The 26,708-nt window shown below is 40.0% G+C and overlaps 1 protein-coding gene across 4 annotated transcripts in view; it reads left to right on the forward strand.

Annotated features, from left to right (window-relative positions):
- si:dkey-106n21.1 (solute carrier family 23 member 2) overlaps window positions 1-26,708 on the forward strand; it is a 69,011-nt gene that overhangs the window by 24,573 nt on the left and 17,730 nt on the right. The window contains exons 5-10 of one of the 4 annotated variants that reach the window (XM_039809465.1): window positions 3,575-3,756; window positions 10,594-10,711; window positions 15,830-15,986; window positions 19,807-19,860; window positions 22,307-22,360; window positions 22,572-22,825. In XM_039809465.1, the coding sequence (XP_039665399.1) occupies window positions 3,575-3,756; window positions 10,594-10,711; window positions 15,830-15,986; window positions 19,807-19,860; window positions 22,307-22,360; window positions 22,572-22,825 (819 nt within the window). The remainder of the gene's footprint in view (window positions 1-3,574; window positions 3,757-10,593; window positions 10,712-15,829; window positions 15,987-19,806; window positions 19,861-22,306; window positions 22,361-22,571; window positions 22,826-26,708) is intronic. The other 3 variants (XM_039809467.1, XM_039809466.1, XM_039809468.1) reach the window with 3 other exon arrangements.

The raw sequence follows: 26,708 nt of genomic DNA on the forward strand, positions 1-26,708 counted from the left end.
GACTCACAAATTGTGTTAAAAATGCCATAATAAAAATAAATAAATATAAAAAAAATTATAAAGACAACTGGGAATACAGGTGAAGTATTAACCAAACACCTAGTAGTGTAAGTAAATAAAAAGGTAAAAACAGGACCCAAAAACTGGACATTTGGGGACATGGGGGTGAAATAATACATATACATATACTTTATTTCTGTTATATAAGGTATTATATTGCCATAATAGAGCTCTTTGCATGTTCGAGTGGGTACAGCAGGGTTTAATGTGAATTTCCAGAAGGACTCAATATCTGGAATTTCATGTAAATCAATTTCAGCTTATAGCTTGTTAAATATGTTGTTCTCTCATATCTCCTCCTTGTCAGCAGGGTTTTGCACAACATTTTACCCTGTTGCAACATATTACAGATGCATGTTTCTAAAGGGGGAACCTCTAACCTCTGTTTAAGCTTTCAGAGTCTACTGGTGTCTGCAGCAGGGAATGTTTCCCATGTGCTCTGAAAAAAGATTAGAACAATAGTTCCCAATTCTTTACTTTTGTAGATACAAATATTTTTAAGCAGATTCTACTATAGTCATAAGTCATATTCCCATTTGAGCAAGAACCTTTTTTTAAACTTTGAGAACAAAATGAAGTTGTTTTTCAAACAATATTTGGTGAACACCGTGGTTAGTCAGCATTATCAGGAAATGACAAAATAAATGACAAAATATGAAGATATGAAATATAAAAATACACTGGAGTTAATAGGTTAGAAGCCATTGGAATAGTAATACACCATTATCTAGAATCTATGCTCTATAAGGAGGATGATAAGTAAAAAACAACTACTGCTTTATGAAACGGACAACAAACATTTATGTACAGTACAAAACATCTATCTATAAATTGCATGAACGTCTGTCTGTCTGTCTGTCTGTCTGTCTGTGTGTTATTTGCATGTCTCTCGAACCGTTAGTCCGATGGATTTCAAACTTGGCAGGTGTCTTGCTATGGGCATGAGTAAGTGCAGTGCCAAGTTTGACGTTGTTTGGATTAGAAATGCAAAAGATATTGTTAAATATACAGTCTCTTGGCATGCTTCTGTCATGAATGACAATGCGTGGTGCTTTTCACATATTATCACTAGTGCTGTCAGTTAAACGCGTTATTAACGGCGTTAACGCAAACCCATTTTAACGGCGTCAATTTTTTTATCGCGACATTAACGTTCTTTTTGGCCCAGCAAACTTTGTAGTTTTTTTCACATGCTGTTGCAACAACTAGTAACGTTAGAAAAACTACAACACCACACCGGATCTAGCTAGACCGGAAACAAAACAACATGCACGCTGCACACACTTGTTTGCACTTGGTTGCGAGCCGGCCAACGACGAAAATCGCCGTTTTGAATGGGGTCCGAGACCCGGTGCTAATACGGCACTGGTGCCTTAACGACCGTTATCTACCGGACCAAATAGCAACGCGGATTTCAGTGCCTTATTTAGGTGCCACTTAGATGCCTGCGCTTCTTTCTAATGCTCCGAAAACGGATGCTAGAGGGAACCGAAACATTGCCGCACAGGAGGCCAGTCAACACTACACTTAGCAGCAGGTAACGTTAGCCTTCCGTTGGCTAGCAGCTGGATTAAACACGGTTAAAATGTTTACAGATAAACGGTGTAAAGTGTGTCTGTATTTCACTGGAGAGGACTCCAACCCCGGACTGTAGCTGCCATTGTCTGAAAAACACAGTCATGATGTTATGTTGCTCGCCTCGCCAGCCTCGTGGTGCATTCACTGTAATTGTAAAATACCCTTTTCCCATCCAGTGGTTGTTTTCACCGTTTTGTGCTCCTTTTTTTTAGATCAACTTGTTATTGTTTTATATTTTTGAACATACAGAACAGACAAATACAATTGAACAAGGTGCTCCTTTTTTAAATATATATATCTTTCGGTTCAGGTACTGTTTGAAAAGTATCGTATCATATTGATAAGAGCATTAAAATGAGAAAAAATAATGGGACAAAAAGAAATCAAGGGACATTTAAAATAGATAAAAATGTGCAATTAATTAATAATAATAATAATAATAATACATTTTATTTATGGGCGCCTTTCATAGCACTCAAGGGAACCTTACAGTTTAAAACAAGCAAAAATACAGTTATAAAGGCAAATAGAATTAAAACAAACACATTTAAAAGATTTAATTGCGATTAATTGCGAGTTAACTATGACATTAATGTGATTAATCGCGATTAAATATTTTTATTGTTTGACAGCACTAATTATCACATATTAGTTCTTGTTAGCTGAGCGAAGATGTCTCTCCCTCAGTTTCTGTAGGTTCCTATCTTGGTCATACGCTCTACCCTGGTAGAGGCTTGTTCTCCATTGGTCACAATTCCGTGACAGTGTTGTCCAGCTCTCAGGTTTTATGTCAAAGTCTATGAGATCTCTCTTTAACACGTCCTTGAAGTGCAGTTTAGGTCTGCCCGTATGCTGAGTTCCCTCCTCCAATACTCCATGAAGTACTGAGTGGGGAATGCAAGATCATGGCATTCTGTTAACATGGCCTGCCCATCTCAGACTATTGAATTTCAGCCTTGAAGACAGGGGTTCAGAATTTGTGACAGTGAACAGTTCTTCATTCGTCATCTCGTCCTCCCAGGTCTTTCCAATAATGAACTGCAGGTTTCTTGTGTGGAAAGCACTGATTCTACTCTCTTGGGGGGCGATATGTAGGCCAGGTTTCAGATCCATATAGGAGTATACTCAGTACACATGCTTCGTACACTCTAACTTTAGTTCGCACAGATAGATGTATATTCCTCCAGACTTGTTTGGTTAGACGACCAAAAGTAGAGGCTGCTTTTCCTAAACGAGTGGATATTTCCAGGTCTAGTGTGGTGTTGTGCGTCATGGTGGATCCCAGATAGGTGCTCAGTATTCGCTCCGGAGCACCCACGGTATCAGCGCCTCTGCCTGTTTTTGTATTAAAATAAGAGGCTGCTGCGGCCTGCCGTACTGGTTGAGCAGAGGCTGTACAGTTTGACCAGCGGGCAGATGGTGTTGCTAAGAACTTGCAATGTATAACTATTATCAGACCGGCTCTCGCGGCCTCGAACCACTACCGGCCCACTTGGAAAAGTACTGACTCTCCCGATTGCCACTCCGCTACTGACTATGGTTAACTGCTCCTCAGATCTCTGCAGGATAAATCTCAGTTTTCTGTTGCACGACTAAAACAACTTTTGAACGTACACATGTTCCACAAAAACAAGTTCCTTCCCTAGGCTATTTTGCAGAGGCACCGTTGCTCCGTCTGGCACTTAGCACCAACGATTGTGATTGGTTTAAAGAAATGGCAATAAACCAGAGCAGGAATGCTATGTGGACTAGCCAGATCCTCCTCCGCAGCGCTGTGGAGGAAGGTCTGTCAAAGCGAGACTACTTTAAAGTTTATAAAAGTTTAAAGATGCCTCCAGGAACACCATTGGTATGCTATATGATGCAAACATGAGTACCATAGAACTGGTACAGTATATGTATCTCAATTGTGTCCGTCTTGCCATGTCTTCCACAGATCCAGGGGGCCATCCTTGTGTCCTCTCTGCTCCAGATCGTCCTGGGTTTTTCCGGGCTGGTGGGTCTTGTGCTGAAATACATTGGCCCGCTGGCTATCGCTCCCACCATCACCCTCATCGGCCTGTCACTGTTCATTGAAGCTGGGAAGAAGTCTGGAGGTCACTGGGGAATAGCTGCTCTGTGAGTGGATGTGTTTTACATCTGTGTATTGCACAAAATATATGAACATATTTGTATATCAAAGGGATATGTGTATATGTTTTCCAATCTACAGATAGGTAGATAAAGGAAAAAAGCAGTTTTGTTTTGCAGGCAAAAGTGGCTCAAATGTTTTTGCGCCTATGTGACTCAGATCCATTTTTGCAGTGACCAGTGTGGTCACATGGAATCAGATTTTTTTATTTCTGATTTGGGCCCCTTTTTGTACGTGGTCCTAATCAGATACAGATTAGATTTTTTCTAACATCGTAATTTATGCAACTTTTACTGTACGTCACTCTAGACCACATGTGTCAAACTCAAGGCCCGTGGGCCAAATCCGGCCCCTCGCAAATTTTGATCTGGCTCGAATATCAATTTAGGTTTACAATAAATTTGGGCCCGACTAGTTGTGCTCCAAACCAAAAAGTTTTCAAACTACAATTATGCAAATCTCAAAGCAGAATTTGTCATTCTATGGTGGCCAAGGAACTTTTTTGCTGACTTTTTTATGGCTTTATGTAGACTAAATTGGATGTGAGAAAACTATATGAAACTTGCAACAATATCTTCAAAAATATTTTATTTTTTCGATTAAATAAAATCATGTCAATAAATAAATAAATAAATAATGTGTGGCCCTTGATGTGATTCTCATTTTACAATGTGGCCCTTAGTGAAGTTGAGTTTGACACCCCTTCTCTAGATCAACATTAGTTCCTGATTTCGACTCTGCATCCACACACACCTCCATACAGAATAAGCAGCCATTGCTCCACAAAAAAAAAAGCTATAATTGCTGCTGTCCTTCTCCTCATTCTCGTTATCATCTGCTCATGAATTTGCTGGCTTACAGTGTGCATCAATTTATACATGTAAACTCTAACTTCAGTGGCATCCATCTTTACTCCCATACTACTTTTACATCTTTTGGGGATGTGGGTTAGTTCAGGACCATGACCATTTGACACTAGAATTTCATATTGGCCACATAAAAAAAATAAAAATCTGATCCGTGCAATAAAGCCGATTTGAGGTGTGAACCTAGCCTTGTTCACCACAAACCTCCAGAGCTTCAATTTGTCTCTGAATTTCAGTGACAGGATCAATACCATTCTGCCAAAATATATTTTCTCATTTTATGTTTTTATGATGACCCCTGCCCAAGTCCCAAATCTCCCACACATGTTCAACTGGGTTGAGATCTGGGGATTGTCAGGTCCCATAGCATATTATTCACATCATTCTCATCATACATTGTAAGAACCCTTAATAGCTTTTTTTGGAAACATCTGTATTAGATTTCTCAACTCATTTATTCAGGTTTATCCTTTCCGTCTGTTTTCTGTCATCTGTGTCTTAGGCTGTATTTACTGTAATGTACTGTACGTCTCTCATAGCATAGATAGGAGTAATGATAAAATTGCAACACTTGACTGACACAATAAGATTCATGTGAATATTATTATTCTCCATTTATGTTACCTCTAGCTAAAATGTTTTAAAACAACATCAGTTTTAATTTTCATGTTCACGTTTTAGATCTATTTCTCTTTTCACTCCAACAACACAACTGGTTAAAATACTATCCTGTCTTACGGATGTTAAATCCTGGCTCTCTCAAAACATTCTTCAGTTAAACTCAGATCAAGTCAGTAGCCATTATCGTAGGGTCCAGGCCCCTCTAGTGGGTATCAAATCCCAGCGCACAAATCTGGGTGTTATCTTTGGACTGAATTTGACCATATGGTGAATCGTTCAATCGTGCTCTCTGCAACTTCGTAAAATCTCGAAAATTTGATATTTTTTTAAGAATCTAGAAACCGTCATCCATGCTTGTATTACATATCGCTTAGACTAGTGTTACTCACTGTATTCCTGTCTCACTCAGTATAGTCTTGCATTGCCAGACCTTCCTCTGCACAGCGCTGTGGAGGAAGACAAAATATGAAGACAAGACGTGTGTGTGACTCGAACATCTAACATTTACCAACAAAACGTACAGCGAAAGACCGTGCAAAACATTTCAGACTGTCCTGCCAACCTGTATACATTTTAACATCAATGTAGACTGTAACAATTTAAAAGTCGCTGAAGTTGCTGCCGTTTTATTCCTGGCTGTCGGCTCTCTGCAGCGGGTGGGGCTGCTGCTCCGTTCCCCCCGCGACTGATGCTTGCACACACACACAAACGCACACGGTGGATGCGCTCGTTGTAAGTGCAATGATAAGTTAAAGTTAGTACTTTATCAAACCATATGAATGTGTGTCCCAGGCCAGGATAGGAAATTAACTAACAATGTAAAGATCAACAAGCCACTGACACATATGTTCAAATTTGATTCATTCAATAAATTATTTTTTGTCTTAAATCCACCAGCCATTTTCATATTATACCAACATTTGCAGCATGCTGAGCCTTTTTGGCAAGGTTACTAGGAAATCCCATAGCAGCATAGCATGTTAGCATTTACAAATGCAATACAGCAAGATAAGAAATAGGAACTCGTGGGGAGCTAATAACATAACCAGAAACAGAAGTCGAATCTAATTTCTTTGCTTCTGTGCTGCAAAATGTCTGTATTCATTCAGTATCTAAATGTCTGGTTTTCACCCACTGTTTCTTTATCAAAGCAGTCATGTTCCTAATTTAAATCCACCTACTCTCCACAACTACTGTAACTCAATATGCTACATTAACCCTACTTTCATTTACCTTTGCTCCTGACCTGTCCAACTCCATGAAATCTGTCTTCATTTACCGCCACCATCTCCAGATAATGCAGACTAAAGTCATTACACAGAGTGAGCCTTGTGGGTTTGAAAAGGTTCAGCACATCCATCTTCTGGTGGTATGGATGGTCATATCCTTCTTAGCCCCAGTGTACTGACACTGCCCATGGAAAACAAGCCATATTTCATTTAATTTAGCCCTCAAAAGTAGAATGGTGTGTTGTTTCATTATCATGGACTTTTGTGTTAACAGAAGAATTCAGTCTCTATTACAACCAAATGTACAAAGACTCAGGGTGCGAACTACGGGGGGAGCTTAATAAGACATGGGCTCCCCTGAAAACGTGATTTGTGAAATTTTGGGGGGTCTCTAAAAATATCGACAATGTATTTTGCCGTACAATTTCAGTTTTGTGTAATGTGATCATCGTGGATTATTATGTGTAAAATTGCAAAAATATCATTCATTCCTGCATGACGGCGATTTAAACCTAATTCCATTCAATAAAGATAACTATACATGCTATACTTGTCATGAGCATCAAGGCGTGGCGGCACTGCGGTGCAAATTCAACTCATGTTTAGTACATGTTAACTCAAAGATTCGCAGAAAAGATATAAACATTGGAGGCCATTAATCTGGCTGAAGATGATCCTTACCCTTCTTGCTCCTCTCTCTCCCGTTAAATTGGAACAGCCAGCAGTGGAGAGACTGGAAGAGCCGACATACATGGCTGTTTGTTAAGGATAGAAGCTTGGGGTGCGTCGCTAAGGTCTAATTGAACGGAGGAATTATGGTATTCTTCGGTAGCCTGAGTAACTTTAACCATTGTTCATGTGAAATCTCAAAGACAGCCTGATGCTTTGTTTATAGACTATTTGTGGTTTGCTGTTTGACCTAGAGTCCGGATCGGGCCGAATTTTTCTGTCCGAGGCCGGCCTGTGTCCGCCAGAGCCGTGTCCGAACCCGGCCCGAGCCCGACAGGCATTAAGAAATTTGTGTCCGAGCCCGACCCGAGCCCGACACAGTTAAAATCTCATTTGTTTTTCCTCATACTAATGACACATGTAGGCTACATTTGTGGAAAGCTTTTATTAAGCACCTGTAGGAAGGCATTCGGAAATGTCAACAGATGAGCGCATCAGCGTTATAACATGAATAACCACTAACTCTGCTCCGGTTGCATGATCTACAACACACATGCTTCCTCTTTCTCTAGGCTATCTTTCTTCTGCCCACTTACCTCACACACTCACACACACTCACTCACACACACACACTGAGCTCTCTTAAAAGGAGCCGCAGCACCATTTACAACAAATGCCTTATCGCGCTGATGTGACCGAGCCCGACCCCGACCATAATTTCTAAATATCTGTCCGAACCCGGCCCGGCCCGGCCCGTCGGGACCCGTCGGCCTCGGGTCGGGTATCCATGCCTTAGTTTGACCTATCTTTTCCTGTTGATAAAATATAATAGGGTAAATCCTGTATAGTGCATACACTTGTAGCTGTTATGTATCTTTGTAAGTCATTGTAAGTCGTAAGTGCACGACCCCCGTGGGAAAAAAGTGGGCTCCCCCGAAGGCCACGGTGTAGTTCGAACACTGCAAAGACTAAAGAATGTCTACGAGCATGTCAGCAAACCACACCAAGAGACAAATACTGAGGAATATTGATAGAAAGCAGGGGGAACTAGTACTTTCATACTTTTTAGCATTGGCTAATTAGCAACCTGCCAGCCATTAGATGTTAGCTTCCGAGCTAGTTAGCAGCTAGCCCCAGAAGCTCATGAAAACAAGGCTCTAACCGGAGCAGTCTTACATTATTTCCGAACCACTCTTTTCGTTTCAAAATCGGAAATCAAATGAACGAAAAACTACACGGGCCCAGTTACAGTAACTGCGTGAAAACGTCACTGTTGTTGCATGGAATGTTGTTTGTGTTTAGCCTACACCATCAGTTTCTATCATCTAATGTGAAACAAGAGGCTATATCAGCTTTGCTTCCAGGCTAGCATTTGGGGAGTGACGTAAGCACAAAAAATGGCTGACTTGGATGTGGGCGGGGCTTGATGTCAAGTGCTATAAATGGCTGCCCACTGCTCCCTTGAGGGATGGGTTAAATGCAGAGAATGAATTTCGCTACATGTACCGTACAGGCCAAAAGTTTGGACACACCTTCTCATTCAATGCGTTTCCTTTTTATTTTCATGACTATTTACATTGTAGATTCTCACTGAAGGCATCAAAACTATGAATGAACACATATGGAATTATGTACTTAACAAAAAAGTGTGAAATAACTGAAAACATGTCTTATATTTTAGATTCTTCAAAGTAGCCACCCTTTGCTTTTTTTATTAATAAGGGAACAAATTCCACTAATTAACCCTGACAAGGCACACCTGTGAAGTGTTAACCATTTCAGGTGACTACCTCATGAAGCTCATTGAGAGAACACCAAGGGTTTGCAGAGTTACCAAAAAAGCAAAAGGGTGGCTACTTTGAAGAATCTAAAATATAAGACATGTTTTCAGTTATTTCACACTTTTTTGTTAAGTACATAATTCCATATGTGTTCATTCATAGTTTTGATGCCTTCAGTGAGAATCTACAATGTAAATAGTCATGAAAATAAAGAAACCCATTGAATGAGAAGGTGTGTCCAAACTTTTGGCCTGTACTGTATGTGTATGTGACAGTAAAGTACCTTTACCTTATCTTTACTGAGTCCCATTTCCACCCCCAGTCCAACACCCCTGCACATAGCATTCCTGGATGGGAGAAAACCGTGCTCTGGTTCAGTGGCTTTTATTTAAACCAATCACAATCATCATTGGCTACGCTAAACTATGCACGGAGCCGCTGCAAAATAGCCTCGGGAATGGACCTTGTTTTGCTGGAACATGTGTAAGTTCAAAAGTTGTTTTAGTTGTGCACAAAAAAAAAACTCAGATTGGACAGATAGTCTAGCTAGCTGTCTGGATTTACCCTGCAGAGATCTGAGGAGCAGTTAACCATAGTCCTCATAAACCCACCCTAGTTTAGAATTCCAACACAAAGAAAGCGGAAGAAATACATTGGCGAAAATACATGCATTCGGCGGAATTTCCTTTGAGGAGCAATCCCGGAAGTGGATCGTCGTGGATGTAGACTAGCCTTCTAAAAATAAGTCTCCCTGAACAGTATAGCAGTATCCTGCATCTTTCCCTCCTCAGGCGTCCTGGCTTTGCCTCGGTCTTTGATACAGGCTCGATTAAGATTTCTCAGAACGCAGGCGCCCGGATAGCTCAGTTGGTAGAGCAGGCGCCCATATATAGAGGTTTACTCCTTGATGCAGCGGGCCCAGGTTAGACTCCGACCTGCGGCCCTTTGCTGCATGTCATTCCCCCCTCTTGCTCCCCTTTCATGTCTTCAGCTGTCCTATCAAAATAAAGGCCTAAAATCCCACCAAAAATAAATCTTAAAAAAAAAAAAAATATCAAACACATTTTTGATTCTATATGTTGAACTACATGTTTAGACTGCTTTTGCTGCTGCAGTCATACATTTAATCTGGATCAGGTACAAAGTAAATGTTTAAATCGGATTTGAGTGACTTACTAATTGTATGAAGCATCTCTTTCTTCTTCAAAATAGAATACGTCTTTCTTATTTCCCCCAGTTACTTTCTCTGGTAGACATTTCAGCAGGCTGCAGACTTTCCAAATGAAATAACATGCACCATGACACACTGGTCCAGAACAGTGCTTAATGCACAGTGTGCAGTGTTTTCATGCACAGCATGAAGTGCTTCACGCGCAGCATGAAATGCCAATCAAAGGCAGGAAACTGAGTAAAGTATTTAACAATGTTCAAATGGCCTGTCATGCACTGTTACTTACCCAAAGTCCTTTACACAATGATCACATATGCCTGTTGGGTAAAATGGCATGTGTTCACTTGCTCTGACCTCCCACTAACTGTACGGTGTGGAAGCCTGCCATGCTTTCGCACAATTATACTAATCGCTCTGAGCGGGGGCAAGGCCTTGGGGGAAACAACTGTGAGTGACAAATTTTGTCCTGTCTTCTGTTTTCCCACAGCACGGTCTGTCTGATCCTCCTGTTTTCCCAGTATCTCAGCAAAGTCGATGTTCCAATGATTGCTTACAAGGATAAGAAGTGGAAGGTTTTCCAGTATCCACTCTTCAAGCTCTTCTCTGTAAGTTGACAACATTACCCAGGTCTCATGCATTCGGATTATCTTCTATTGTGAAAAAAACACATACAATTTAAATTTAAACACCTATGGCCCATAAAACCATGCATATAACACCCTTGGCTTGCTTCAAAACGATACATTTAAAAAAAATACTGCCAATCCAGAATGCAAAAATAGTCTGCCAATCCAGAATGCAAAAATAACTTTTAGAGTGAAGACGGGGACCAAATCAGAGATAAAGCAATCATATAGTGTGCTTTCTATATTCAAAAGAAAGCGCAACTTGATTTTTACTTCAAATAAAGGATATCCCACTTGCGTACATATCTGTTTATTTATTTTTACAATATAGGTGGTCTCATCTCCATTCCAGGAGACTTTGTGCAAATTTTGCTGCTTTCATCGTATATGCCTGTAAAAATAATGAGTACAGGAACTCACACTTGAGTCCACTTGATCCATAGAATCAAAGCAAATAGCTTTGTCAGAGAAAATAGGTTTGCTTGGTCCTTCACAGTAGGTAACATCCTAATGTCAAGGAGGCCTGGAACAGGAAATCCTCCTGATGTGGAGTATTCCGTTTGTACAGCTAACAGAATACCAACAACTTACGATTTAGAAGTACTATAATAGATACTATACAATAATTATCTTGTTATCCTTTTTCATTAACACACAGATAGCAGTCAATGGGACTGAGCAAAATAGATACAAATGTATGAAAAATTACAGGTTTGCGTCTTTCTTTCTTTTTGGGCTAGAGTAAACACAACCCCAGTGAAAGTCTTTTGTGGGATGATGTGAGCCAACATTTCTAAGCCCTTTTAAATATGTTTTGTCTGTGACTACAGTTACAAGCTGTCAGGTAGAGATCACCTATGGTTATGAGCTGTCTGTGTTTTTTAAGGATGGCGGTCAGTCATGCACAAATGCTGTTTTTACCATCCGCCCTGCTTCACATTCATGCAGTTACAGACCTGTCAATCACCTGCTTTGTATGCAAATATAATTTATACAGAGACAAGATATCAATTAGGGTTGGGTACTGAACTCTGGACTTTGTTGAGTACCGACTGAATTACGTCAGTACTACCGAGGACCGATTCATGTTAAATAAAACCGTGCCAAATTTCGGTACCTGAGAGCGCGTAAGCGCAAGCTTATCTGTCCTCTCTGCATGATGACAGACAGCGGAGCTCCAACACACACACACGCGCAGAGGTGCGGACGGAGCAAACTTGAGCAAACTCGAGCAAACTACGTTGTCTCTGCAGTTTTGTTTAAGTCGCAGTGCTGATAAAGTGGTTCCAAGTGTGGTTACAGTTTTCAAAACATCACACAGACAAAGGCATTCCTTCTCCCTATTGCACGTTCTGTCAACCTGAACAAACTGGAACTTGTCTGGGAATGTAAAAACAGGTGCATGAGGTCTGGAATAAAACAACATCAATAATATCTGATGTGAAAGGATGTTACTTCATGACGACTCTAAATTACACCTGCTTGGGAGACAGAAGAAAATTTGGCTAGCCGGCTCAACCGCGACCAAGAAAATGATGGCTTCCCCCCCTTCCCCCCACTCGCTTTGTATAAAACAGTGGTTGGCATATTTTCTGGACATAGTTATGCTTGAGCTCTCTACAGCAAGGATTAACAATTTCATCTACTGTAGACCTATGGAAAGGTGCAGCAGCACAGGTATCGGTCCTAATGACCTCAGCATCTCAAGAAGTAGAGGAGGGCGACTAGGCAAGGTGGGATTTCTGTTTGTTTGTTTTTTATTTTCCTCGAGACCGCGGGGGGTGGGAGAGGGGGGTTGTTCTTGTTCAAGTGTGTTTGTCTGTTCTGTTGTTATTGTTTAAAATAAAAACCTAAATAAAAAATTGATCTTAAAAAAACAACAACTTCACACAGACACAGCGGTCTAATGAACGAGTGAACGAGAGGGAGAGAGTGAGGGATGTTACGTTTTTTTATGCACTAAAGTTGCCGAAACAACAGCACCATGAAACTCTGATTAGCCCAGTTCACATATTTCAAATACCAGCCAACAGGCCGAGTTTACACAATCATCACCACACAGCCAGCCACACACATGCACACATCCTCACATTGTATTCATACTTGCACACATGGTCAAAATAACGTTTAGTCATATCTGTAGTGATTTAATAGCCTATATCTAAATAAGGTCAAGTTCAAGTTTCAAGTTCAAGTTTTTTATTTTTGCCATTTGCTCAAGTACAACGTACAGGCGCATTGGAATACCTGTGCGGATCACTTGGTCAGTAAATAATAAAAAAAAGACACAGCAGATCCAAAAAAGTCCACCTACTAATAAATAACAATAAGTAGGCTACAATAAATTGCAAAGTGCAAACTTGTACCCATGATGATTGCACAGAAAGATGAGGTACAGTAAGTGTGCGTGTATGCATGTGCGTGCACATGTGTGGAACAAAAAACGGCCATGGCATTTCCAACAGGGGGGGGCGTCGCAGATAGAACTTTTGACGCACGGAAAGAACATGCACTTTTGATAGCCCCAGTGATGGTGAACGTAAACTTCCATGCTATAAACAACTGCACCAAAACATAGACATATAAAAAAATTAAATAAAAATTAATAAATCATCAGAGCCAGCCGCTCCATAATAATATAATATTCTGAAGTAGCCAAATTTACTGTACTACACTCCCTCCTGCAGCTTTGGTCTCCATCTCTGTTGCTTCTGGTAATCCACATTCAGACCAACAGCAGGCTTGTTGTTCTGTGTTGGTTAGTTCTATAGATTCGTTATCCATGTCTATCTCTTCATCCTCCTCTTGCTCGTTTTGTTCTTCCTCATATTCCTCACTGTCCTGTCTTTCTCCCTGGTGTGCTGGCTCAGATGTGTCGCTAATGCTAGCAGTATTCGCGCTAATGCTAGCTGAAGCTGCACTTGATTTTAAAAACAAATCAGTCAGGTTGCAGGATTTTTCAACGTCAGCCAACAGTGCTCTTACATTTCTCTCTCTTTTTCTCCCCTTGGTCGCGCTTGTGCCTTGATAAATTTTTTTGTCAACAGTATAGCTTCCAACTTCCAATTTTCTACTTCCAACAACCACGCTGAGCGCAGACCATAGACAATATAAAGATGCAGACGCGGTCTACTGTCTTGAAATTCCCAGAAGGCATTGCTTCATTTTAACTTTTGCAAACAAATATTCAAATAAAAGAAATGCAGGTAGATTGTTTTTTATTTCAAACCATGAACGTTTACGTTTTTTGAATATCTGATCTGAATAAGTAATTTTGCTATAAAACAATACAGACTAATGTAAAAGTTTGTGACTGTAGAGGGTAACCATGACTGTGATATTGAGAAACTGATATGTGCTATAAATACCTATCAGATATGTGCTATTAATACCTATCAGATTATGTTGTTGCTAGATGTGAAGGATTTTGAAAAGCTTGGCTATGGTTTGGCCAAAGAACTTTGTTATTGAAGCTTTGAAAGGGGGCCGAGAGAAATTATATGGGCCGCTGTTTACAATTAAGTGGCCGCATGGCTGTGACAATCATGCGACTCTCTGATTGGCAGGCCGGCCCAAACGGCGTATGAGGGCCCGCGGCCCCTCTGGCATCTGCCCAAATGCCAGATTACCAGTCCGTCACTGCTGAGGGCAAACACGTTTTCATCATGTGAACACCCAAGAAACAAAAAAAGACCTGAAGGTCTCTTGATCTTAGAGTAAACACAGTTTTTTTTTTAATAGATATTCATTAGTAGTTTTGTCCATCAAATGAAGCCAAAGCATACAATGCAAAGCTTTTAAGTGTGAAGGAACAAAGCCAGGAATTATATAGCAGCAGGGAAAGAGCCCATCTACTTTCTGAGGTTAGCTAACACTCACAGCTTACACAGTCCTTTTCATCATTAAGGGGTCATATAATGCATACATTACTCTGGCACTTCATCATCATTAGTAGTTCAAATATGAGGATCTTATGGATCTCACTTGATTTATCTTCCTCTTTGATCTTATAGGTGTTGTCAAGATAGTATCAAAGAAATGAAATATGAAGAATTTTTTTTGATGCCTTAAGCGACTTTCCTAGGAAAGCCCTGCAAATGGTAAAAGCACTCTTTTTGCACCACTCTTTGCTCCCAAGTTATTGCTGTACCAATGCAATCAGAAATGCAGACCTGTGCCCAAGGCGTGTTGTATGAAGACGTATGCAGGCTCAAATTGAATGCTTGTGGTACAAATCAAACAACAAGAAGGTAATTTCGGCCACGTGAGGCTAGGCATTTAGTTGAGTTTAATACTTTACTTAATAGCTTTAAAGGTCCCATGGCATGAAAATGTCACTTTATGAGGTTTTTGTAACATTAATATGCGTTCCCCCATCCTGCCTATGGTCCCCCAGTGGCTAGAAATGGTGATAGGTGTAAACCGAGCCCTGGGTATCCTGCTCTGCCTTTGAGAAAATGAAAGCTCAGATGGGCCGATCTGGAATCTTCTCCTTATGATCATAACCCATTATGACCTGATGGTCATAAGGAGCAAGGTTACCTCCCCTTTCTCTGCTTTGCCCGCCCAGAGAATTTGGCCCACCAATGAGAGAGAGACCTCATGGCTTTCAAACGAGCAAAGTGGCAGTTGGTCAAGGCCACACCCCCACCCTCCACCTTGCCTGAAATGGCACATCCTAAGGAAAGCTCATTGTGGGACTGGCTCTAGTGGCTGTAATTCTGCACCAAGGCTGAATTTCGGGAAAGAGACTTCAGATACAGTATTAGGGGACCACTAAGGTCTATATAAAAGAGACTTCAGATACAGTATTCGGGGACCACTAAGGTCTATATAAAAGAGACTTCAGATACAGTATTAGGGGACCACTAAGGTCTATATAAAAGAGACTTCAGATACAGTATTAGGGGACCACTAAGGCCTATATAAAAGCATCCAAAGAGCAACATGTCATGGGACCTTTAGGGCTTTTAGTCTTCAAAACCTGTAGTAAATACTGCCTTGTCGGGCCTAAAATAATTTCACTAATGTTTTATATGTTGGTTGAACTTCAGTTCAAATGTAATGTGACATTCTGGATCTGATTTCAAATTCTAGGCTTTGTTCGGGATGTGTGGCGCCTGGCTGGTCTGCTTCTTACTGACAATCTTTGACGTCTTTCCTTCAAAGTCCGATGAGTATGGCTTCTCAGCCAGGACTGACATCAGCCTGGATGCTGTGGCAAACTCCCCTTGGATCCATGTGCCTTACCCAGGTAAGTGAATGAATGTCATAATTTAACACATTTTTTATGCTGTATACTTAATTGGTCAAACCTGGTCACCTTAAGGTATATTTCCCAGAGCGTGATTTTAAGAGTAGTAGGAGCAACACACATGGTAACTATGAAGGGTGAGTTATTTGCCAACTAATTTTTAAATGTTTAGCCATTAGTTGTGGCACTAACAAACAATCTGTCAATTATTGCTCTAATAAATGTCAAAGTTTCCCAACTTTTAACAGTTGTTTGAAACTGCTGAGTACTGTGGTTCCTTTCAATTTATTCATCTTGTCTGTCAGCCTCTTTATAATTTCATCTTTGGCAAACATCCAAACCAAATGCAAACAGACGACATTCTGTAACTTAGCTGAGGGTTGCACTACTGCTCTTTCATCTTTCAGCCGCCAAACTGTCACTGAATCTCTTGGAGTGGATTCAAATTATCAGTGTTTGCTTTAATTGCTTAATCTCCTGACAATTGAGTGTCTGAAATGGGATGATGATGATGATGATGATGATGATGATGATGATGATGATGATGATGATGATTAAGACGATGATGTTGATCTACAAAATAAGATTTTTTATAACTGCAATGGGACAAGAAGCCTCCTGACAGTCAGTTGGCTATGGCTTGAAGTTGAACTGGCAGCAACCCATGCAGGATTTCCATGTGGAGCATGTGTTCCTCAGTTTCAAAGAACATGTGCTGCTGTAATAAAATTCTACAACCTTTGGACTGATTTTCAAAACCACTCATGATCATCATTTTAGCAGTTTTTGGTTCTTATCATATAACATTCACATAGATATATTGTTTTCTCACTACATACATACACTTTGTTCTGCCAAATATTAAATGCATATGTGTGTCAAAAACAATCTATAGATTTGTGATGTCGGAACACTCACTTGCAGGGTCAGTTTGGTGTCAGTTTCTTATTCATGAATGTTAACAGCAAAGTCAGTTTCATGACTCTTTGATTATTTGCACATGGCCCCTGCTGTTTGCAGGCGGCACATTAACTCAGGTCCTGTAATCCATATTATTGCCAGAAAACAATCTAAAATAATAACAGGAACAACTGTGCCAATGAAACACATAAACAAAACATTTTTTTTTTTTTTTTTATGATAGCAGCACGTTCTCGATTAACAAATTGGAAAATTGTCTGTACGCAATGTTTTTGGCAAGACATTGTATTATTCAGTGTGCATAAATGGGTATCAATTAATTAACAGAATAGAAACTCAGCTGGTTTCACTTTGTTATCCAAATATGAACCAAACCCCATCTACTCTTCTAGCATGGTGGTTATCAAAGGGAAAATTTGCCACTTTTTATTTGGATGTCCAATCAGTGTGTTGATTGTAGTCAATTTAAGCAATACATTCTTCAGTGTGTGCTTTATTGCCCGAGAAAAGAGTTCTCCTGCTCACAGTACCGTGCCAGCAGTTTCTACATACATGTACCAGGATGCATTGTGCACAAGCTACTGACGACCAGCCAAAACATAGTGCAGCCGAGTTGCCCCTATACTTATGCAGGTAATAAAATTTAAACACGGAGGCTTGACTTTCCGAACCAGCATGAACCAAGACGGCAATAACTCTTTAATTTTTCTACATGGTCACTAGCAGCACTTTACAGTTTCACTACTCCATTTTTACAATATAGGCCCAACTTAGCATTTCCCTTATCGGGAACTTAACAAACCTGGCTCAAAGGTATGACAAAATGTGGAGAATGTGCTATTAGTTTATCAGTAATGTGTGTAGTGTATGGATGTGTGAAGTTGTAGCAATGTACAGTAAGAAAGCAAAAGTAACTCAACCAAAGTCCAAACAAACCAAGCAACCTTGATGAGGGAGTGAGCGAGAGTGACTGCCCAGGCGTCAGTCATCTGTTCTTATTAGCCAATCCCCATATCCAAGCAACCAAAAGGACTTGAAATGAGGCCTAGGAGCCGTCACACCCCCTCCTCAAGTGCCAGGTCCCACCACCGACCTTGAAGAAAATAAAAAAAATTGTTAGAAACAATAAATCAAACTTCATATTAAACAATTAACCACTTCAATATTATCTCCCATAACACCTATTCATTTCAGCGCATTGCCACAGTCCTTTATCAATAGCGGGAGAATCTTTACCACCCCCTCATCTACATGACCCAATGGCCTTGAATACAAGGAAGCGTTTTATTTGTTCATGAAACACTGAAATAAAAGAAATGATGGGCAGTTTTAACAAAATCTTATGACAGTGGTGCACGTGACTGCATCTGCCACCACATTTTCCTTGTCCTTAATATGGCGTATGTCCAAATGATTAGGTTGTAAGAATAGGGCCTCCTTGGAAACGCAAGTACAGAAGAACAGACGGGTAACTTTGAATAACCTCGATCAACTGTTTACATCCAAATGTCCCAGTATTGTATGTAACTTTCCTAAGGTTTTAGAGTTTTTAACACCTCTTCAGACATATCATTCTCCCATAACCCTTGTGTGGTCCTTCGGGTCCCAGTGACCCGAAGGACCACACAAGGATTATGTACTTCCCTTTACTTTGTTGAGAATTGCTCTCTAAACCCTGTTTGTGTAAAGTAAGTAAGTAAAGTTTATTTCTAGAACACATTTAAACACAGTTTAAGCTGACCAAAATGCTGTACAAACAAGAACTAAGGTGCTGTATTAACCCTTGTTTAGAGAGCAATTCTCAACAAAGTAAACGGAAGTACATAATCCTTGTGTTGTCCTTCGGGTCACTGGGACCCGAAGGACAACACAAGGGTTAAGTACTGACACTCTCACTGAAATAGATGAGGCAGTGCATACAGTCTTGTCTTCAGAAACAAAAGCGGCCATCATCCAGAGCAAAATGTGTCTATAGTCTGTGACAAACATCGGCCCTGCTGGTCTTGGTTGTCTTTTCCAGTTTATCTTCGGGATCCTGAAGAAGGTCTGCAGCACATCTGTGTCCAACTGTGGAGTAAAACCTTCAAACATAGCAACGCACACACAGCATCCAAAAAAAACTGCCCATGACATTCATTGCAGCAGAATGATTCTGTTGGCATCAGAGGGCAATTTGAGCAAAGTCACCACCAGTCATCGTTTGATATTGGCAGCTCAGGTTCTGGAGGCTCCCTGCATCCAACAATATCCTCCCCGCTACAGCCTCGGCCTCGGCCTCTCTCGCTGCATTTCTTCGGACATATGCCCTGGCTCGAATAAATACGGCTGAATATCCGGGGAAACCAAAACACTGCAAAATATAAAAGTCCTCTTCCATAACACCCTCTGCACTTGTTATTTTGGGATGCCATTTCAGCTTTTGCAAATGTAACAAGTTTGCAAAACAAGTGAAAAGAACAAGGAATTCTATTTTTGAGTGGCATCTAGACCACACCGCCTGGCTAGACGGAGACAAAATCCAAGTTGAATAGTTTGTAGTTCTTCCTTGCCTCCAACTACGGCACTTTCACGTCACTGGATGCAGGAAGAACCACAGATGTTGCAGCTGCGACTCGGTCAATAAAGCATGCCACTGTGAAATGTATTGCTTTAATCAATAACATTTACCATCAACTCTGATTGGACATCCACATCATAAATGGCAAATTTCTCTTTTAAATACGTTTATTTCAGAGGACAATGACTTGTCAACTGGGATAAGGAAAATCTGATACTTCACCATATATGACTAATCTGCTCTCTGGAATTTTAGGAGAGATTTATGAATAAGAACCCATGCATTTCTATTCATGTGTCTTTTTGCAATGTGGGAGTGTATGTTTTTGCATGCCTTTGAAAGGTGCTGGAGTATCGGCATTATCGACCCAAGACGATGACGACATGTGCTTTAAAGGTCATTTTCAATGTAATCTCTTTTTGACACCATCTGTTGATAACTGCCTTAACGAACATACTGGTTCTGGGTTTATGAACGTAATTGTCCTGCACAAAAAATACCACGGAAGAAAAACATCAGCATGTTAGTATTACACAATACGTATGATTCAACACATCACACCCACATCACAGATATATACTAAGGACAATACTAATTACGCACACCATAGGACCAAAGTAATTTACAAAATGTATACAACAAAGTGCCAAGGAATATAAAAAAGACATGACCGCTGCATTTTCCAAGGACTTTCCATTACATGTACACATGGGTGGAATTAGGTTTACATTTCAGCATGTAAGACTGTAATTACAGTTGAGACAATAGTTTATTTTGGAGGTAAAGACCTGAAAAATATGTTTTGATAAAAGAACCTGTAGGAAATGGGTATGAAAGGAGCCTGCTTTAGAAGTTCCCCTAGATTTCGTTAACGTCACTAATAAAAATAATAAAAATCTTGAACCGTTTTGAACCATTTGTGCATTTCAACTTGTACATAGAAAATGAAGGGGGGAAATTTTATTCTTAAAATTTTTGTTAATTTAGATGTAAAACTTTTTACATATCAAAAAAAGAGAGGATGCAATAATCGCTGGAAACAAATGTATCTTATACAAAGTGATCCTGCAGTGGCTGCTCCTGCTTCTTTTAACGTAATTTAGATGAAGCATTCATGTCATATTGCAATTCATTGTTACAGGCCTACACGCCACCAGAAAGGCCAAAAACTAAGCAACAAAGAGAGCAGGGATGTTGGGTGTTAAAATTACCACAATGTCCCTGAGTCATTGCAATTGCTGCATGTTACTCCTATCTTAAGTAAAGGTACTTTATTGTCACATACATGTAGCAAAATTCATTCTCTGCATTTAACCCATCCCTCACGGGAGAAGTGGGCAGCCATTTACAGCACCTGTGGACCAACTCCTGATCTGAGCCAGTGCCTTGATCAAAGGCACTGGCTCAGATCAGGAGGCCTTGGCCTTGATCAAAGGCACTGACTGGAGTACATGTTTTTGATGGTGGGGGAAACTGGAACACCCAGAGGAAACCCATGCAAACATGGGGAGAACATACAAACTGGAACGACCTGGATTTGAACCCAGAAACTTCTTGCTGTGAGGCCACAGTGCTAACCATTGGGCCACCATGCTACCTTAAGTGGAAAGTTAACAATTCAATGCCAAGATGACTCAGTAACTCAGATGCTCAATACATGTAATAATATGTAATCATGTCATGTCTTTTATGTCAACATTTGAAATGGAATCATGGCTAAAAACATTGCATGAACTTTGTTGCGTAAATGTTTCTGTGGGGGGGGGGTCCATAACCTAAAATACATAGTGTATGCCTGAAACCACTAGCAGGAATCACCCATGTAGCAACAAGGACCGGGCCCCCCACTGGCATCCCACCCATATACTGTATTTGAGCCAGAAGCAAAGCTATTTGGACTTCTCAACTAGCCCAACAGGTTAACCATGGCAGGTGGAGATAAAAAATGTCTCCTAAACTGAAAATTTGCATTTCTTTAGTTTGTGCTGAGGGTCCTATGAGGGCATTATCCATATGGATCAGATAATCAGCATCTCACATTCACCTGTTGAGTAATTTATGTGAGGAATTCTATAACCCCGAAAGGTTTTTGCTGGGATGGGTTCAGTTCCAAAATTGTACGAAAATAAATCTTTGCATGATATTTGGATCTGTTCAGATGTTTATGTAACAGATTGAGTAAAGTGGACATGGCGTCATGTAAACCTTTGGTCTGGCAGATGTTTTGTACCACTACATCTTTTCTATAAATACTTCAATGGTTTAGGAGGAATGGTTTGTCTGTTGACATATGGAACTTCTTGGCCTCTAGGTCATCCGGTAGCAGCCATTCCCCCAGTCAAAACGAAATATGCAACTTTCAGGAAATGTCAACCAGAGCTGGCTCTAGCCTATGAAATATTTAAAATGTTGAAGGATATTGGCAGTAATCCAGTTACGTATATGGTTGAGTGTTTGTAGCTATTAGGGCTGTGCAGTTAATAGAATTTTGATTTTGATTTTAACGATCGATTTTAACGATCACAAAAACAATTGAGTCATGCAAGTAAACTCTTTTTTTGTCTTGTTATTTGAATGACACGCACACTTTCGCCCCTCCCGAATTAGTTGATTTTAGTTTGACAAAATGTTACATGTCTAATGTTACATGTTCAATACATTATATCAACAAATTTGTTTTGAGCTAATTTAATTTATAATTTTTTTCTTTTATTTGCATATTATTTATTACTTGTTTTCAAGAAATTTTGAAAGTGCACTGCAACAGTTAATCTCATTTTGTGTTCATTATTTAATACTATTTAAACATTTTAATATATATTTTTATATTTTTTATTTTAAGGGGAATTCAAGAAGTTCAGCGGGAAAATTATTAAGGGAAAGGTAACAGTCCAAGGTGTTTTCACTGTTGATTTGTTTAACTGTTTCACTGTTTTTTTTTAAGTTCAATAAATGCAACATCTTTCCAAAGGTTAAGGAGTAAGTGTTAAATAATCCTGATTTCAATATTGACCAAAATAATTGTGATTATAATGTTTTTCCTATAATGGACCAGCCCAGGTAGCTATATGTATGGAAACTAAAGTATGCCTATTCTGAACACACAGGTCAATGGGGTATGCCCACAGTGAGTGTGTCTTCAGTGTTGGGTATGATGGCAGGCGTCTTGGCCTCGACCATGGAATCAATCGGTGACTACTACGCTTGTGCTCGCTTGTCTGGCGCCCCTCCTCCCCCGACTCATGCCATAAACCGAGGTATCGCAGTGGAGGGCATTGGCTGCATCCTGGCTGCACTGTGGGGAACTGGAAACGGAACCACCTCCTACAGCCAGAACATCGCTGCACTGGGCATCACCAAGGTACGCAACATAATAGTTTCCTCAAGTGTTTTAGGAGTCTTACTATATAGTATTTTAGCAAACAATATATTATTTGTACATCATCTAGACAAGCTACATAATCTGGAGTCATGTTTCTGTTGACCTTTTAGTTTTGTCTTTGTCTCCACCAAGAACATATCCAGCTATTTCTAAATTTTCCACTTTCATCACCAGTTATTTGCTTTGTCTGCGGACAATCTGATGCTGTGACAGTAGAATACACTGGGTTTATATTGTTTGCTTAAAACAGCGTCCTGCTGCTGCTGGAAATGGGGCTGAAAGGAGCACTGAGTGTGAACCATTAAGCAAATGCTATGTAAATCCAAAAAGATGGGTTAAAAGAGGCTAAAATTTTTGTAAAGCTACAGCGTTAGTGATAATTCTCTATGGGCATGTCCCTACGAATGAAGCCTTTTTACATTGCTCACAGTCATTTGAGTCATAGCCACAGAGTAAAAAAAGAAAACAAGTCTAATTAAGTGCAGCTTAAACATCACTTCGTGTCAGATTTGTAAATCCCTTACGTATATAAATATATATAAATATATAAATTTCCTAAGTCATATTAACTTCCAAACATTTTTGCAAATGACAAGTTACTCATTGAATGGTTTCAGTTAAAAGCAGTAGTTCGTAAATGTATATTTTTAGACTTTTTTTTATGGAGGACGAGTTTCCTTCGTTACATATTATATGCTTTGCTCCCTCATATATATGGACATAGAAAATAAAGACACTGTAGAAATTGGACTCTAAAATCTATTGATGATAAATATAATGCACACTGTAAACATGAATGTAACATAGTATATTCATCAGTTATTTCCCCCGAGCAGTAGCAGAGTAGCAATCAGGAGTCCACTGCCTGCTGGTCAAACTGTGCAGCCTCTGCTCAACCCCTACGGCAGGCCGCAGCAACCTCTTATTTCAGTACAAACGCAGGCTAATCAGAAAGCACTAACGATCACAACCATGTCTAGGATTTTCAGGAATATAGGGGGGATCAGTGAGCGGCCCCTACCCAAATTGCATAGCCCTGGTCGGCCTATGACGTTAGCCATTTCAGCATCATATCAGACCGACCACTGTGCTAACGTTACTATCATCCTCACCAACCTATCTTTGTGGACTTTTGACTATTAATAACCAAGTGAAAGATAAATCATTCATGGTAATTATGTTATTATGGAAATGTGGCTACATCTGCATCGTTCTTCAGATCTTTAAAATCCTGCAGCCACGCCACCTCTGAAAAGCCGCTCCAATATTCACCGGAGTTTTGGAAAACTTTTCTGCAGCTCGTGCCCGGGGAATTTGCCAATGGCACTACAGGCTGTAGGAGGTGCCAGAGGAGTTGTCTTTTTTTTTTACATAATTCATGTAGTTCTACTGGAACATAGGGTCAGTTTCAGCAAATATGACAGAAAGTTAGTGTTATAAGACTTACCTACTGCATCTTTAACAGACGTTAACAATAATAACAGGCTAACAGGCTGATAACAATAATGTAAAACCACTGCTGAGTGAACAGAAAAGGCTCCAGGATTAATAAATCCTGGCTGTTAGCCTGGTCAGGAGCAGGCTAGCTGTATAGAATAAATTAGGTGCCTCTGCTTTTGTGAAACCGAGTCAAGGCTAAATTGAGCCAGGATAACTGGGAAATCCCGGCTTAATCCCTTATCTGGGTTTTGTGAAATAGCCCTTGTGCTGGTAGATAAGAATGACTCTGTGGCAAACAGATTTGAAATGAATGAACTAAAACCAAAACAAAGATCATTCCTACAAACAAAACCTTATGGTATGAGAATAATTCCAAAGCTAGTATAATCACATGCACATTTTCACACTGTAACTTTAATATACACAGTGGAAACCAGCTATAAGCCTCTTGTTTACATACCTCCAAGCCTAATGCTGCCAGTGTAGGATTCCGCTTTTGGTTATTTTGAGAGCAGGAACAATTTACTGTGTCTTGACATACAAATGCTTGTCACTTCATGCCTTTTAAGTCTTGCAGAGTGTTGTGATAGTTAACTGCCCCTCGGCCCTTTCCCTCGGAAGAATCCCTGCTGCTGTCTTTAGTTCTAGTACATTAAAATGAAAACTTGAGTGAACTATAGTGAGCTCAACCCTTCAGAATGCTTTGTGATCTTCTTCTATCAGTTCCTCTGCACTTTGCAAAATGAAAGGTCAAATGATTGAATTTAGGTAAATAGTTTTGATAGCAGTGAATTCATTATTTGGCCTGTTTGAGGGCAACTGTGTTTGCCATGTTAATAGCAGACTTTACCCACACTCACATTGTAAGACCTTGTGAAGGTAAAGGAGGGTAGACTAAATGACCTATTGAATTCACAAATAATCCACATGATACAAACCCTCTGTGATACCGTTAGGGCGGTTTTGTGTGTGTTTGGCTTGGAAACGTAATATTTATCTGGCAACACTGCTTGTAGTACTACTCCTACATTTCCTATGAACACTTATGTCGTGACATGTCGTACAACCATTGGTTATGTGCCTAGCGTCCGCAGTATCGATTACGAGCTACGCTGAAACAGAGAAGAAAAATGGAACGGCACCAAACTACGGAGCCCCTAAGGGGACATGAGCAAAAAAATATATATATATCTAAAGTTTAGTTTCATGTGCTCACGTGAAAATTTCATGTGCGCACGCAAAACCTTTTCATGTGCACACATGAAAGTTTCACGTGAGCACATGAAACTAAACTTTAGATTTGTTTTCATGTGCGCCGCTTTGAAACCCATTGACAGTTTTCAGTGTTTATGAGGAGCAATATGAGAGAGAAATTTGGTAATCATTGATCATTGTTTAGGTACATCAAACCACGTTAAGCTTTTTCACGTTAAGCGTTTTAGAATGTCCCGTTCAAGACCCCTTGGAGTTCTCGTAGAATTAATTGAACATCGTCTTTTCTTATGTTTAATCCATTCTCCTTGCATTTTGTGTACATCCACCTATATCTGTGGAGTTGGCCAGATGTTTGTAACTGTAACAGATTACAAGACTTTAAAATCCATATTAAATGTCGTATTGAAACAATATAATGGTGACGACTTGCAAGCAAAGCAGCAATGTCCTTGTAATGAAGACCTAGATTAAAATATAGTGCAACTAACTCCTGTACTGTAGTCATTTCTATAGCTGTCACTGTCTCCAGTATGGCCCAGGCTACATCAATTTACGGCTTTCATGTGCTCACACAAAAGTTTTGCATGAGCACATGAAACTAAACTTTTGATTTTGTTTTGCTCATGTCCCCTTAGGGGCTCCGTACCAAACAAACCAGAGGAGCTGAAATTAAAGTAAAGTTAATTAGGAAAAAAACAAAAGTGGCTAGTGGCAAATCTGATTGGCTGGTAACTTTAAAAATCTACTAGCCATGTTGGCTGGTGATTACAAAAGTCCTGTTCCTTAATTACGCACTAAAGCTTTAATACATCCACTGCCGGCATCATCCAGGCATTTGTAAGTCATAAGAGTATGAATAGAAATAAAGAAATTATACACTAGCGCAATTGCATGTATATCATGGATGAATGAAATGGTCTTTAAAGCTCAGTGTTTTGGGTGGACAGGAGCCTATCACCTCCTGAGGAAAGATAGTGAGCAGGGTTAGAGGGGTCAGATAGGATTTAGCTTGACCTTATGAGTATAATATTATAGGGAAACCGATTATTTGGGATGATTTATTGATTGTGCACTGCAGTTGTTTGTGAGTCTCAGTTTCTGAGATGCTGAACAGACTGACACTTTAAATGACGGTAATATAACTGGAGGAGGAGATACTGCTTCAATTTCATCTTCTTTACAGAGCCTTTTTTTTGCCTTTTTTGGC

This window comes from Perca fluviatilis, chromosome 8 (assembly GCF_010015445.1).
Source record: "Perca fluviatilis chromosome 8, GENO_Pfluv_1.0, whole genome shotgun sequence".
NCBI classification, from domain to species: domain Eukaryota; kingdom Metazoa; phylum Chordata; class Actinopteri; order Perciformes; family Percidae; genus Perca; species Perca fluviatilis.